Genomic DNA, 13,077 nt, shown 5'->3' on the forward strand with positions numbered 1-13,077 from the left:
GTGTCACGAATTGCGAATGAAGACACGTGTTACCATCACTGACCTGATATAGTTGTCCCGTTGGAGGCAATCGAGCTGAGAGACAGGTTTCGCGCTAGCACTGCCAGCCTGACTAATGTCCCACACCTTGACGCAGCCTTTGCCGCCGGTGTAGACGTATTTGGTCGGATTTGAGATTGTCACGGCACAGACTACCTCACCGTGAGTGAGCGTGTTTATTTGACGTGCGTGACGCGGAATGCCCGGGCCGATGAGAGCGTCCTGCGGGAACGGCACCGGCTGCATCTGCCCTTCGCTGGACACGTGGAAACTGTATGCACTGCTACGAAAAAAACATCATCTCATAAATAGCGATACAGCGACAAACGATATTCTATACGTATATGCGATAAAGTGGCGCGCGGATGAGACAGACGACAGCGAATTAGGAAAGGAAAGAACACTCACGGTTTACCACCGGGAGGAATGATCGGTCCGAGCGGTGCTCTCATGCTGCCATGAGGATCGTAAAGCTGCTGAAGGGGTGGTCTCGTGGGGTAACCACCGTTGAGCGCCGCCTGGGGATAACCCAGCATGTCCACGTGAGGTCCCGCGGACGGATGATGTGGTGGCGGATAGTGCGGCGGATAAGGGCCGACCACTGAAGCCGAGACCAACGGTTTGCTGGAGCTCGATGGTTTCAGGCCACCAGAGCCGGAACTGCTACCTACGATATCGTCGATCAAACTCGATTACTTCTCAAAACTTTCTTCCTTTCTATCCAGTCTTTATTCTGGCTCTTGAAAAATCTCGAATAATTCCGTACCTGCCGACGTCGGTGTGACCGGTTTCGAGATCGGTGTCGTCGGTTTCTCGCGTTCTTCCATCTTCTTGGCCGAGGGCGTGCTCGCGTTGCTGCTGGTGCCACTTCTGGGTGACGGGGGTGGTACCTCCTTCTTCACCTGGCCGCTTAGAGGCACCGAGGACGGGCCCAACTTGTCGAGACCGTTCTCTCGCGGCGACGCCGTGCCGTTCGCCGCCGGACTGGTCGGACCCTCGCTCGCGTCGTCGACCACCAGGTCTTGGTCGCTCTTTTCACCATCGCTTTGCTGTCGGGGAGAACACGCACGGCTTTATTAAGACGGACGACCGCGGATCGCGGAGCATGGAGCATGGAGCACTAATCTTAGATACCTACATGGCCTATGTCCTTGTCCTGCTCCTTTTTCAGCTTCTTCCCCAGTAGATGTTCGTGCTGAGGATCGGGGTTGCTGCGCGGTCTGTACTTCTCCCGTTCTGCCGGCGATATCGAGTTTCTCTGCAACAAAAGACGATCGACATTCAGCGTTTAAGATCCGGGATCTTTAACGGGGTCGTTCAACGAGGACGTTATGATTTTTATAGAATTCCTTATCAACGCGAAAGATACGATCCGCTCTCTCGTTTAGCGCGGTTAATCCGATTACGGAGATTTACAGGATTTATTCGTCCAAGATTTTTACGGGCTGCGCCGGATTTTACCTCCTCGATAGATTTCCACGGAAAAGTATCGGGAACGAAGGACTTCTTGCGCCACCGAGGGGATGGTCGAACGGATGGAGGGTAGAACGACTAAATTCCTTCCTACCTCCTTCGCGATTAAATAAAACGACCTTCCCGTCGGACGGGTGGAAGAGGCATCGACGGAATTACTTATCCCTCCTGACCCGTACGACCTCCATTTCGCTCCGAGGCGAACGAAGAATAATAGAGCGGATCGTAGAATCCTGCTTTTTTTTTTTCTATCGTATTATGCACGAGTGCCGAGAAAAATATCGGCATGCATTTCCAAATGCGAAAGTACTTGAATATCTTAGGCGTTTTATCGGCTCCTTTTTTTATTTCATCGCGCCTCTTCAATAATCGCTTATATATGAATTGAAATAAACCCGAGGATAAACCCTTTTCCCGAGAAATTTAATCAGCCAGAGAGGACTTTAAGTTTTAATATGAGAAATGTAAATATGAGATAAGAATCGTATAGACATTGATGAACAACGCGAAGATTGGTTATCGCTACGCCGAGACCTTGTTCTTCTTCTTACTTCGACGCGATCGCGTAAAATTGAGAGGAAGATCATCAACGCTGACAATCTTCATAAAACGTGAAAAGATGCATCTTTCAAAATGCTCGCTCGGGATCCCCGAGTCAGAGGTATCATCGACCGGAAGCTTTACGAGCGGCAGTTTCGTCGTCGATACGGTCGACAGAGCATCGCGACATCGTCCGCATGCTTGGTGTATGTAATATAAGTGCGGCAGAGCCCTTTCCCTGTCCCCGATAACTGTGCACCCCATCTTTGCAAACCCGTAAACCACCCTGTCGCATCCCCTCGCAGCCACCGCCGCCGGTGTCGAAGTAAATCTCCTCTTCTCTCAATTACCCTTCGTCCCTCATCCACCACTACCAGCGACGCCGGGCTCTCTCGCTCTCTCGGACCATTACTTCGACGCCTCGGTATCATCTCTCGCCTGTCGACCGAAACGTTTCGGGTGGAAGAAAACAAAAAAAATGGGATCTTGAGATATATACGAATGCGCTCGCGCGAGTATCTCCGGGCGATTAACGTACAAAATTACATGCCGCACGGAGAATAAGCGATATCGCTCATATCGCGCTGGTGTCTTGTCAGACATCGTCGAGAAATCGCTCGGGAGAAGAATGAATCGGCGAGAACGGGTATGAAACGCCGCGACGCGGAAAAATCGAGCGGGAGCATGTTCTCTCGTTCGCGACGACGATATAGCGACTGACGGGAAGAAAAGCGAAGACAAAAGCCGGGAGAGGGGGTGGGGGCGGAAAGGTCTCGCAAACACGCGCTCCGCTCACGTCATGAAAGATTCTCGGTAAGAAAAGGATCCCTCGGGAGCCGTATTACGAGCCTCTCTTTCGAGTTTTCTTCGCGAAAGAATCCTGAGAGAAAGAGGGATCTTTTTCCTCCGAAAAGACGTCCTCTCGTTATCCGGAAACGGTCGGTCATTGCTTATCCGACCAGAGTCCACTGAAGCGGATAAGACGACTGTCGTGTCGTTGGAAAAGGAAAATCTGGCGAGAAAAACAGCGCTTGACACGCGTATTCGCGAGAAAATAAGGCGCGCCATTATGACTTAAAATCTTAGGATTTAGACAAACTTTATCAGTGATTTAAAAAAAAAAAACAACATTTCGCGCTACACATAATTCTCGCTGAGTTTTTTTTTTATCATTTCATCGTTCGCACACTCTAAATCAGTTGCAAATATTTTTTCATGCACGATAATTTTCGGTCGAAGAAAAAGAATGAAAATATTTGTGGGCATTATATATCTAATTTAATAATTATTGATATAATGGTATTATTAAAATGGAGGAAATATACTCGAATGAAACATAAATGGAGTATAGCAACTACAGTAAAACGACTCCACGAGGAAATCGCGATTGGATTTAGTTCCCTGGAAAATCATGCGGAAACACACACCATCTCTTGTCCACAGTCGATACCGCTAGTAAGTATGTACCCGGAAGTCTCGTCTTTCAGGGGGTAAGCGCATCCTTTCCTCTCCCACCCCGTCGCGAGACGCCGCGCCGATAGCTCGCAATGTCGTTTCGCGAGAGCTTTCCGTTTCTGTTCTCCCTCGCTTTCTCGTTGCCCGCTCGTGTTGCATTAGTGTATGTACCGAGCATACATATACAATATATACACATACGCGATGCGGGGGTATATAGGTACCTCCGCGAAGAAACGATATACACGCGGCCCGCCTTCCATTCACGTAAGTTTACTTACACCTATCCCGTCGGCTATCCATATCACCCTCTCCCACAAAGAGGATTCGTGCCACGATCAATATGGGGGTTGGTACCTCAGGGGAAGACGAGGAGATAGAGGAGGAGGCGGCGGAATGTAGGAGGAGCTGCGGGTATACCGTAGATATATAGACTTTGTAGTGTTAGGGACGACTTGGTCCGCAAGCAAGCAGGCAGGCAGGCAGGCAGGCAAGCAACTTGGCAAGCAGCAGCAGGCACCCAAGTACAGAAAGGGGTGGCTCTTTCAAGGGTGAGAGACGAGAGAGCGGGTGACGGTAGGAGGGAGACGGACGGGGGACGGCTTTGGCCGTGTGCATGGTATTGGGGTTGGCGGTCGCAGCCATGAGGGTGGTAAGTGAGTGAGCGACTCCTTCGCCACGGCGCCTCGTCTCAACTCAACCACCCTAACCTTACGGATATATCCCAAGCCACCGACCGACCACCCACCATCCTCTCTCTCTCTCTCTCTCTCTCTCTCTCTCTCTCTCTCTCTCTCTCTCTCTGGCTCCTTCTCTCCTCTTTCCTTTTCTACGCCGTCTCTCACCCTTTGCTGCCGCTGCCACTCGTGCGCTCTCACCCTACGTCGACCAACCACCCCCGTCCCTCGTCCGCCTGCCTGCTTGCCTGCCTGCCTGTGGTGCCTGTTTCCCTATTCCTCACTCCACCGTCGTCGTCGTCGTCGTCGTCGTGGCTAGGATCCTGAGAGAGAAGGTTACGAGCCGGAGTCGCGTCTCCCAAGACCCCGCAAACCCCAGCTGGTACAAGATTGCACCCAGTGGCTCTCAGTGTCTTCGTCGTCTCTCGAAGGAACGCGTCGGAACGGAGAGACGTCGGGAAATTGGGATTCCGCGTGGATCGGGACGACTCGATACCGTCGACTGAGGGGGATGCTCGTGGTTGACGGACATTGCGGGGCTTTGCGCCGTGACGCGGAGACGTTCGACTAATGCGTCTCGTGTCGGCGAATCTCCGACCGTCGAAGCACGACGGAAACGTAAAGACAATACTCTCTGTGTTTCAACTTTGAGACTAACGTTGCAACGAACCGGCCGTACAAGCCCCGTCTTGGTGTTTCCAACCAAGACTTATCGGTTTTGTGGTATTTGCCTTTCCCCTCGAGACATCCATCGCGATGACATCATGTAGATCTCGAATGAACCTCATTCTTCGACGCGATCAAGTCTTCAAACTCAATTTCCGAACAGATAAACATCCACGGTATTAAACTACTATATCTTGACACTTGTCCCGCGATTTTGAACTCGCTCAAACTAATATGCCTGAATAATCGATGTCCGATCGCGATTTTCGTTTCCGCTCGGTGGAAGGTTAATTTAATTAGCCGAGAGGTATTCATGGCGGGGTCCGAATCGCGAGCGTAATTTTGGGTGGATACCCGTTGGCTTGCCGGCTACACAGCGCGTCGCAGCTTACTCGCGAATGCATGGAATTTTTTATGATCGCGTCGGACGCGGGACGGCAGCGGTAATCGGTTCGCGGAATCCGGCGCGTACGTGTCACTGGGTCAACCGGTGCATTCGTCATACCGGCAATTAGTGTGCGCGTGAATTTTTATCACCGCCGCGCCACGGTAACGCAGATATCCGCGTGTTTTGACCCCCGGTCGATTTTTTTTTTACGTGGCTTTATCGAAATCGATACCTGCCTCGATGAAAACAAGCCGTTCGTCGATATTGCGCTTCCACACACAGGACATCGGGTATCTTTCCAGATATAGAGGAATTTTTGTTCAAATTATACTTGCACAAATTTTAATCATAAAAGCACCAGAATGGTATACTCGCGTGTTTTTTTCTTTCTCTCTATTATTTATTCGATACAAACCGCGCCGCCGGTTTACCGCACTTCTACCGCGGATTGTCCCCGTCGAATTTTTTCGGCGGAGGAACCGCGCTATCTCGCAATCGGACTTGCTCAAATTGGACGACGTATAAATAAAGCTCACACGCAGCGCCGCGAATCAGACAGACATTCACAACGCTATGATTTATGGCGGCACCGTAAATAGCAAAATTCCCTTTCTCTCAGCGCGTTACTCGCCGTGTTCTCTCGCGCTGCGCTTTTTTCCTCTCTCCCTCTCTTTCTTCTCCGCCAGCCCTCTTTTTTTCCCCCGGCCACGTCCGCCCTCGGAACGGCAGAGGGACCCGTGGTGGAATTTGCATTTTTAAATTAACTCGCGTCTGTTTGCAGCTATCTCGGCTCGGCGGCGCCGCGCCGCTGGTGCTGGTGCTGCTGCTGCTGGGCTCTGCAATTTTATGCGGCAACGCGCGTGTGGATCGCGTCCCATCGCCCCCGCGTATACACCACCATCTCGTCGCCGTTCTTTCTTCCGCACGTACACAGGCGCATCCGCCGCGTGATCGATAGTGCAACAGTTATCGTTATCGCGCCGAACTCGCGCGGCGCGGACGGTTTTTCGCCCCAACCCGGGCTCGCGCGACGAAAACTGCGGCGGCAGACAAATTTTTCCCCTCTTTTTTAATATTTTACAATAAAAAACGTAACTTCAGAAAACCGACCGAGTGCTTTTGGAAAACGTCATACGTCATACGTGTCGACGAACGAAGAGTTAAGTTTCATCAAATTTTCATATGGATTCGCTCTTGGGTTCCCCGTTCTTATACGCTCGCCTCGTACAGCTGCCGCTTTTAATTACGTTTTTAATTACGAACGTGGTTCCGACAAGAAATGCCAACACCGCGAAGCCGCGTGAATACCTACTCGACCAGCTGTCCTATCCGATGTTGGACTTATACGTGCGATTTTTCAAAGAGAAAATGCTTATGCACCGTTCGCACAGGAGGCGTTGTCGGGTAAGTCAGTACCGAGCTTCGCAGCGATAGTTGGAACGTGAGTGGGTCTTTTACGAGGCAGCAGCTTCCTGAGAGAGTAGAGAGTACCGCCGAGGCTGAGGAGCGAGGAAAGACGACACGAAGGGGTGATGCGGGAGATAAAAGACAGAGAGAAATAGAGGACGGGGAGGAGGAGGAGGGGAGGACGATTGGGCGGGCGAGAGCAGATCGGAGAAATAAGGGGCAAACAGAATAGCCTGCCATAAAGTGCCTGCGCGTTATCCACGAGGGAGGAGAGAACGAGGAAACATTTTTATCGCTCCGTCAGAAGAGAGAAGTAGGTGGAAGCAAAACAGACGGAGGAGGACGAGCAGAGAGGAACGAGGCAAGAAGTGTGTGCGGCGAGAGGTGGAGCTACGGGTAATTGAAAAGCCCGTGGTGCATCCCGATCGTCGCTTTATTTCGCTCGTGCACGCTCGACGGCATACCCGGAGCTTCTCTCCTATTATCTCGCCCTTCTACCCACTCCCGTCGAGCTGCGCGTCGTCTCCTCTCACGCTCTCACCTTCCGCACGTCGGAATAAGAAAGACGAGAAAAAGTCGGAGGAGAAAGAGAGGGGCACGACGAGCAGATGCCCGCCGAGGTAAGCTGGCGAGAGAGGAGAGACGGGAGAGGAGGAGGGAGAGGAAGAGGAGAGAAAAAAAAAGATCGTACGCAACAATGCCCGCGGAGGTGCATTCTCGCGCGATTACTGACGCGCGGCGCGGAGGGAGCCGCTTAACGAATGGCTTCGTAAACCATGGGCGCTTTAAGGTCATTACACATCGCAAAAAAGAGAGTTAATGGCCGTCGTCGAGCCGTACGCTGCCGGCAGGAGGCGAGACGGAAAAGCAGAAGGAGAGAAGAGACGAGACGGGACGGGACCGGTTGGCCGCCCGTCGCCGATCGACCGTCTGATTTATAGCGGCAGTATCTTCCACCGGAAAGACGAGAACGCGCAACCTCATTGGCTTCCTACGATAGCGGGTTAAACGTTCTCCTGCGGCGCGCACCGTCCCCTTGAACGCTCGCCAAAAAGCTCAGCCACGTGTACGCCGTTAGATCGGGAAGTTCGACCAGAATGCGGAATATACACGATCGGAATGGTAGACGCGCCAAGCGATATTAGATTTTCCCTTCGAAATACAGAACCGAATTATACGCGGCGCGGTATTTCCTCTCGTTCTATTTATTTACTTGAATTTCTAACAAGAAACGTACGGTGCGGCGCGAAAGAGAGAGCCGGTTGAGAGGCGGTATATTATATATATATATATATATATTGTATATATATGTATGTATACGGACGCGCTCGGCGAATTTCACAGATTTTTCCCTGCGAGTTTGCGTATCGGACACGTTATGTAACGGACGTTATGTTGGAATAAAATAATGATCCTTCGCGCTACGTATCTCGCGTCCTCGTTTGCAAACTGCATCCGTCGCCGCGTTGCGCGGCGCCCGTTATTTCCAGCGGGACGTTTTAATAACAAATCTACGCTTTCGCGGCCGCTCTTCTCTCCCGCTTCTGCTTTTTCGTTCCCTTTTCTCTCTCTCGCTCTCTCTTTCTCTTTTTTCCTCTCCCTCTGTCATTCCTGTCGTCGTCGCGGAAAAAGCGTTTCACGGCGCGGTAGAAAACGCGTTTGCACGGTACGCGGCATACAGTCGGCCGATTATATTGTGAAATATATACACGGAGACGTAATTACGGGACGGTCGATCTTTGCGTCGGCTGTCTACTACGTGCAGCATTTTACGGCCGTCTCATTAAATTACCGGACTAATTACCAGTCGGCGAATTATTAAAAAGCTTAGTCGGCCGTTAAGCGCGCTACGAGTCGTAAAAGCGCGCCTTCTCGTTTAGAGGATTATTATAGTCTTAAGTACGACTGTATTGCGAGTGTCAGAATGGATATGCATATACACGCGTTAAATAAAAATGTGGCACACACAAACAAATTATTCACACAATAACTTTTACGATAAATTCCAACAGGAAAGAGTATAAGCCTAAAATTATTGAAAACATTTAATTTCGAAATTGAAAAATCTCCAACGAATTGCATAGGCAAAATGAAAATGCGGCGCGAAAAACTCGCGTTAATTTCTCGCTGGAAGACTGTGAGTGCGAAAATTTGTGCGGGCTTACGTTGGGGTCCGTAACGCGGACACAAACGGCGCGGCGGGCGTAAATATCGGCGTGCGCGAGGCGGAACGAAAGCCGCGAGCGGCGAGAGAATCGATCGTAAAGAACCACGACGAAGCGATTCGCCGTTGAGGCACTGTTGCTAAAATTGCTTCCAATCGCACACCTACGGTATCGTGCTGCGGCGGTGTAATAAATATTGGAGAGACGTTTTATTCCGTTTCGCAGAATCGTCATCGATCGCTGCGAGCGCGCAATGACTATAAAACCGCCGATCGCGGTCGTGCTCTGATTGCGATCGTTGCGCGCGCGCGCGCGCAAGACGCAACCTTTATACACATATTTTTTTTTATTTTTCCTAACGATTATGTCTGTTGCCAATCGACTGTAAAACTAGGACGCGTTACGAAGTGCCGTGTTGCGTTTTTGCCACCGACACTTTCGTAAGCACAATTACCGTATCATGCGCCTCTCGTTATGGTAAATTGTTACTTAGACTTAGAGTAATTAAATGTTCTTCCCATATTTATTGCGCGATCCTTTGGCGATTGTTTGTTTCATCATAGTGAATGACTTGAAACAAGAACTTACTTTGAAAAATGTGTATAAAATATACAAGATAAAAAAGTCTCTCGTTAACTTTGCCACAATCATACTCCATAACGAATTCAATCTTCTCCGATCTATCGAGCTCAACAATTCTGTGCGCAAGAAGAGGATACTTTGGAAAAAAAAAAAAAAAAAAAGCTAAGCGAGAAAGGCGATAAAATGAAGCCGAAAAGCGGATGCAGCGAGGCGTTGTTAAGGACCTTAAGGACCACGATATTTTTAATTAATTAATTCGTGAAAGCCGCAGATTCGCCGTCTCATAAATTCCTGTGTCAGAAGCATCCTCCTCCCCGCGAAGGGGGAGAAAGACCGAGGAGAAGTATAATATCGAGGAAGGAAGTAAAGTATGTAAAGTATTTAAAAATATTAAGTATCCCCGAGAGAGAAGAAGAGCGGATATTAAGACAGAGAGAATCGCAAGCTCGGGGAGGGTTGGAGAGTCGTTAGAGTTAAGGGTAGGGGTGAAAGTGACAGCGACGTGGAAACGGAATTACGGGATCGGCGCGGTGGAAGGTGGTAGGAGAACGTTTCAATTAGTAATTAAAACGTGCCGTGCAGTAACCCTCGCCCCAACCCCTAGTCGCCACTCTTCCGCCCCGTCGCGGTACAACGAGGCTCTTGCTCTCTTATACCGTCGTCGTCGCCACCGCCGCCATCTTGTAAATTAATTAATGCGTTCCTAACGAGATCAGAGGCGTCGGTAAAGCAGGAGGGTTGGCTGGTTCTCTACTTTGCCCGCCAAGGAAAGGGGGTGAGAAACTCAAGAGCGTAAGTCGCGCCTCGCGCACCCCATGCGTTGGATAATGCTCCAACGATCTCGAAGTAGTATCCCCGTTCGAATTCCGTTTAACAATAAGAACTAGACGGCTCGATAATTCAATTTCGGATCACGTGCGTAGTAGTAGAAAAGCTTCGAATAAAATTTTAAATAAATATTATATATTATGGATAATTGACACAAGCTTCTGATTTTTCATAATTCTCTATATAAATATACTTGAAGATTTTGTTTCAAGCTTCCTGACTAGTTATGTACGTAAAATATATCGTTCCAAGTGCATTCCTAGCGCAAACATTCGAGACGCGAAATTTCTTTCGGGCGCGAATCTCGATGCCAACTTTTCGAAACGCTCTCCCACGATCCTCACAGCCCTGTATGAGAGCGAATTAGTCTGTTCCCGGGGTAGACAGCAGAGACAGGGTGTTAGTGGAAGGGGATGTTGGTCGGGGGGTCGGTGTCAGGATCTCTCGACCCTTTCAAACCCTTTCATCGGCGCTTCACCCGCTTACATAATGCAGCCACTCTAATTAAAATAAATTACACTCTCGCGCGTCAGTTCGCTCTTTTATCTCTCTCTTTCTCTCTTGGTCTCGCACCCGTACCGGTCCTTTCTCTGTGTTCTTCCCCCTCTCATGCTTCCCTTCCTCTTTCCTCTCGGCTAGCTTTTTTTCGCTCTCACCCTGTCGCTTTTTTGTACCGCACTTTCGACCACCACCCGGGTAACGCCCCTCTCTCCCGTCTCCTCTCTCTCTCTCACTCTCTCCCCCTTGCTCGTTTATTTGCACTTTATTCGAGATTTAATTTACCGACCTCCGGCGACAGCCTCGTTGGTGCGCGCTCGACTCTGTGATGGGATTAAAAAGGCGGGTAGGGGATGATAGGATGGAAGAGGCCGAGCGGTGAGAGGGAGGCGAGAGGATGGCGTAAAAGTTGGAAAAAGAGTAACGCGACCGCGAGCTCCGCGACCAATGGAGAACGAACTGCCGGAAAATGGCTGAACCAAGGAAAAAGCGAGGAGGCGTAGGGAGGGACGAACAATCGATATCGCGGCGTCTCGATTCGGAGCCGATTTTCAACTCTCGGAACAGCCGAACGTGTACCTGCCACCGCAACATCGCGATGGCGCGAGGGCTTATACACACAGTAAATAACGGAATCGATTTCGATTAAACGTTTAAAATCGTTCCTGTTTTCGTGATATCGGGATCGCAGTATGCAGTTGCGATGCCAGCCTCCGGGCTACGAGATACGGGGTAATTTTTTTCCCCTCGTATGATATTTGATTGCAATTAACATTCGACAAATCGTATTTGCGGCGTCATCGTTTTGAAATAAGTGACGAATAATATGTCGTATATATTGCACATCCGCGCCAATGTTTAACTCTATGAAGAGACCACTGTACAAGATCAATATTGAGCTGCAGAATGATGACAACATCCAACGAAAAAAGCATATCACCCTTAATTGACAAACATGAAAAGAAGAGCCGGGGAATTGGTCGCGAACGATGTCGTCGAATTATCGTGAAATATTCTCGTTATTACGATTGCGTTTTTGCGATCGTGTGTTTGTTAAATATTTCGTGTTGAAAATAGAGATATCCATTTATCTGCGAGCGAAAGCGGCGAGGGAGCGCGCACGAGAAAGAACCGCGGGCATAACAATATATATCTGGCTTTACAGTCGCAGGCAATTTTCGCGAAAATGCGTTCACATTACAGCGGGGTGAATCAACATTAACGGCCTCCACACGAGTATCCTCCTCGTCACCATCGAGACCACCAGCTTCCGCGACAATTTACCGCGAGCTATCCGAAACGAGGCGTAAGCATCGCGCAATTCAATTAAGCTCGCGCTTGCCTGGCCGAGAGGGGAGACCAGGGTAATAGCTGGAAAAGCCTTTTTTCCGTCTGTGCGCGAAGCAATAGCAATAAATAAATATTCCGCTGTCGTTCGTTATCCCCCCTCATCCCCATGCTTCTCCCGCCTTTTTACGCTACAGGGGGCAACCGCTTCACGGTGTTTTATGAATTCGTTATGAGTCGACGCCTCGGCTGAGAGAGACGGCGAGAGGAGATTGTCGAGTAGCTCGCACGGAGTAGCTCGGTCTTTCATCGTCTTTTCCTCCTTTTTCGAGCTCGAGCGACGTCAACGTCGGGCTATAGGCACCGTTGGCTTCTTTCCCGCATCCTCGAAAAGCTCCGAGGTGTTCCGCAACGCATAGAGGAAATATTTCCCGGGTCGTGAAAAATCCTGAAAACGGAGGCGCGCGCGCACCGCGCGCACGAGATATATACGTATATATATATATATATATACGTACACAGATATATATATATATACATATGAGGTAGGATGCGAAAGGTAAAGCTCCCAGGAATGAAAGGAAAGGACTTTACTGGCGCGCGAATAATAACGACCTGCATTCTCTCCGGCTGTCGTCGGTTTTCGGTTCGAGACGCCAAACCTTCTTTCTACCCCTTTTCATCTCTCGCCTGTCTCTCTGTACATACGTATACATTCCCTCTCTTTCTCGAGATTTTTTTCCTCCTTTCCATCTAGCCTTTCACGATGGTTTGCCCCTTTTCCGCGAGCACCGTTCTTCCTCGTCGATCCAATCACGAAGATCGGATTGCACGGAGGAAGAGTGGTGGGTGGAGGTGCAAGAAGGAACATGAAAATGTAGTTGGGTAACGACCCGCCGAGCGGAATAGAAGTTTTATCGTGCAGCCTGCCCCACGCTGCGCTGCGGCGGAGAGGACGTATAAATTCAAAGTGACGCGAGAAAACGGATCGATGGGAACGTAATTCTTCGCTCCTCGGAACTCGGTAAGTACGGCGTCAATTTGTTCGATGGCTCGGAACTTCCTTCCGTTA

At 49.9% G+C, this 13,077-nt stretch overlaps 1 protein-coding gene across 6 annotated transcripts in view; it reads right to left on the minus strand.

The window, feature by feature from the left end:
• The window catches only part of LOC139818615 (protein groucho), a 68,059-nt gene that overhangs the window by 3,795 nt on the left and 51,187 nt on the right, over positions 1-13,077 (minus strand). For 4 of the 6 annotated variants that reach the window (XM_071787399.1, XM_071787402.1, XM_071787397.1 and 1 more), the window contains exons 8-11: positions 1,178-1,297; positions 806-1,088; positions 448-706; positions 44-322 (exon numbers count right to left, since the gene is read on the minus strand). In XM_071787399.1, the coding sequence (XP_071643500.1) occupies positions 44-322; positions 448-706; positions 806-1,088; positions 1,178-1,297 (941 nt within the window). The remainder of the gene's footprint in view (positions 1-43; positions 323-447; positions 707-805; positions 1,089-1,177; positions 1,298-13,077) is intronic. The other 2 variants (XM_071787401.1, XM_071787400.1) reach the window with 1 other exon arrangement.

Source organism: Temnothorax longispinosus, chromosome 9 (genome assembly GCF_030848805.1).
Source record: "Temnothorax longispinosus isolate EJ_2023e chromosome 9, Tlon_JGU_v1, whole genome shotgun sequence".
In the NCBI taxonomy this organism is placed as follows: domain Eukaryota; kingdom Metazoa; phylum Arthropoda; class Insecta; order Hymenoptera; family Formicidae; genus Temnothorax; species Temnothorax longispinosus.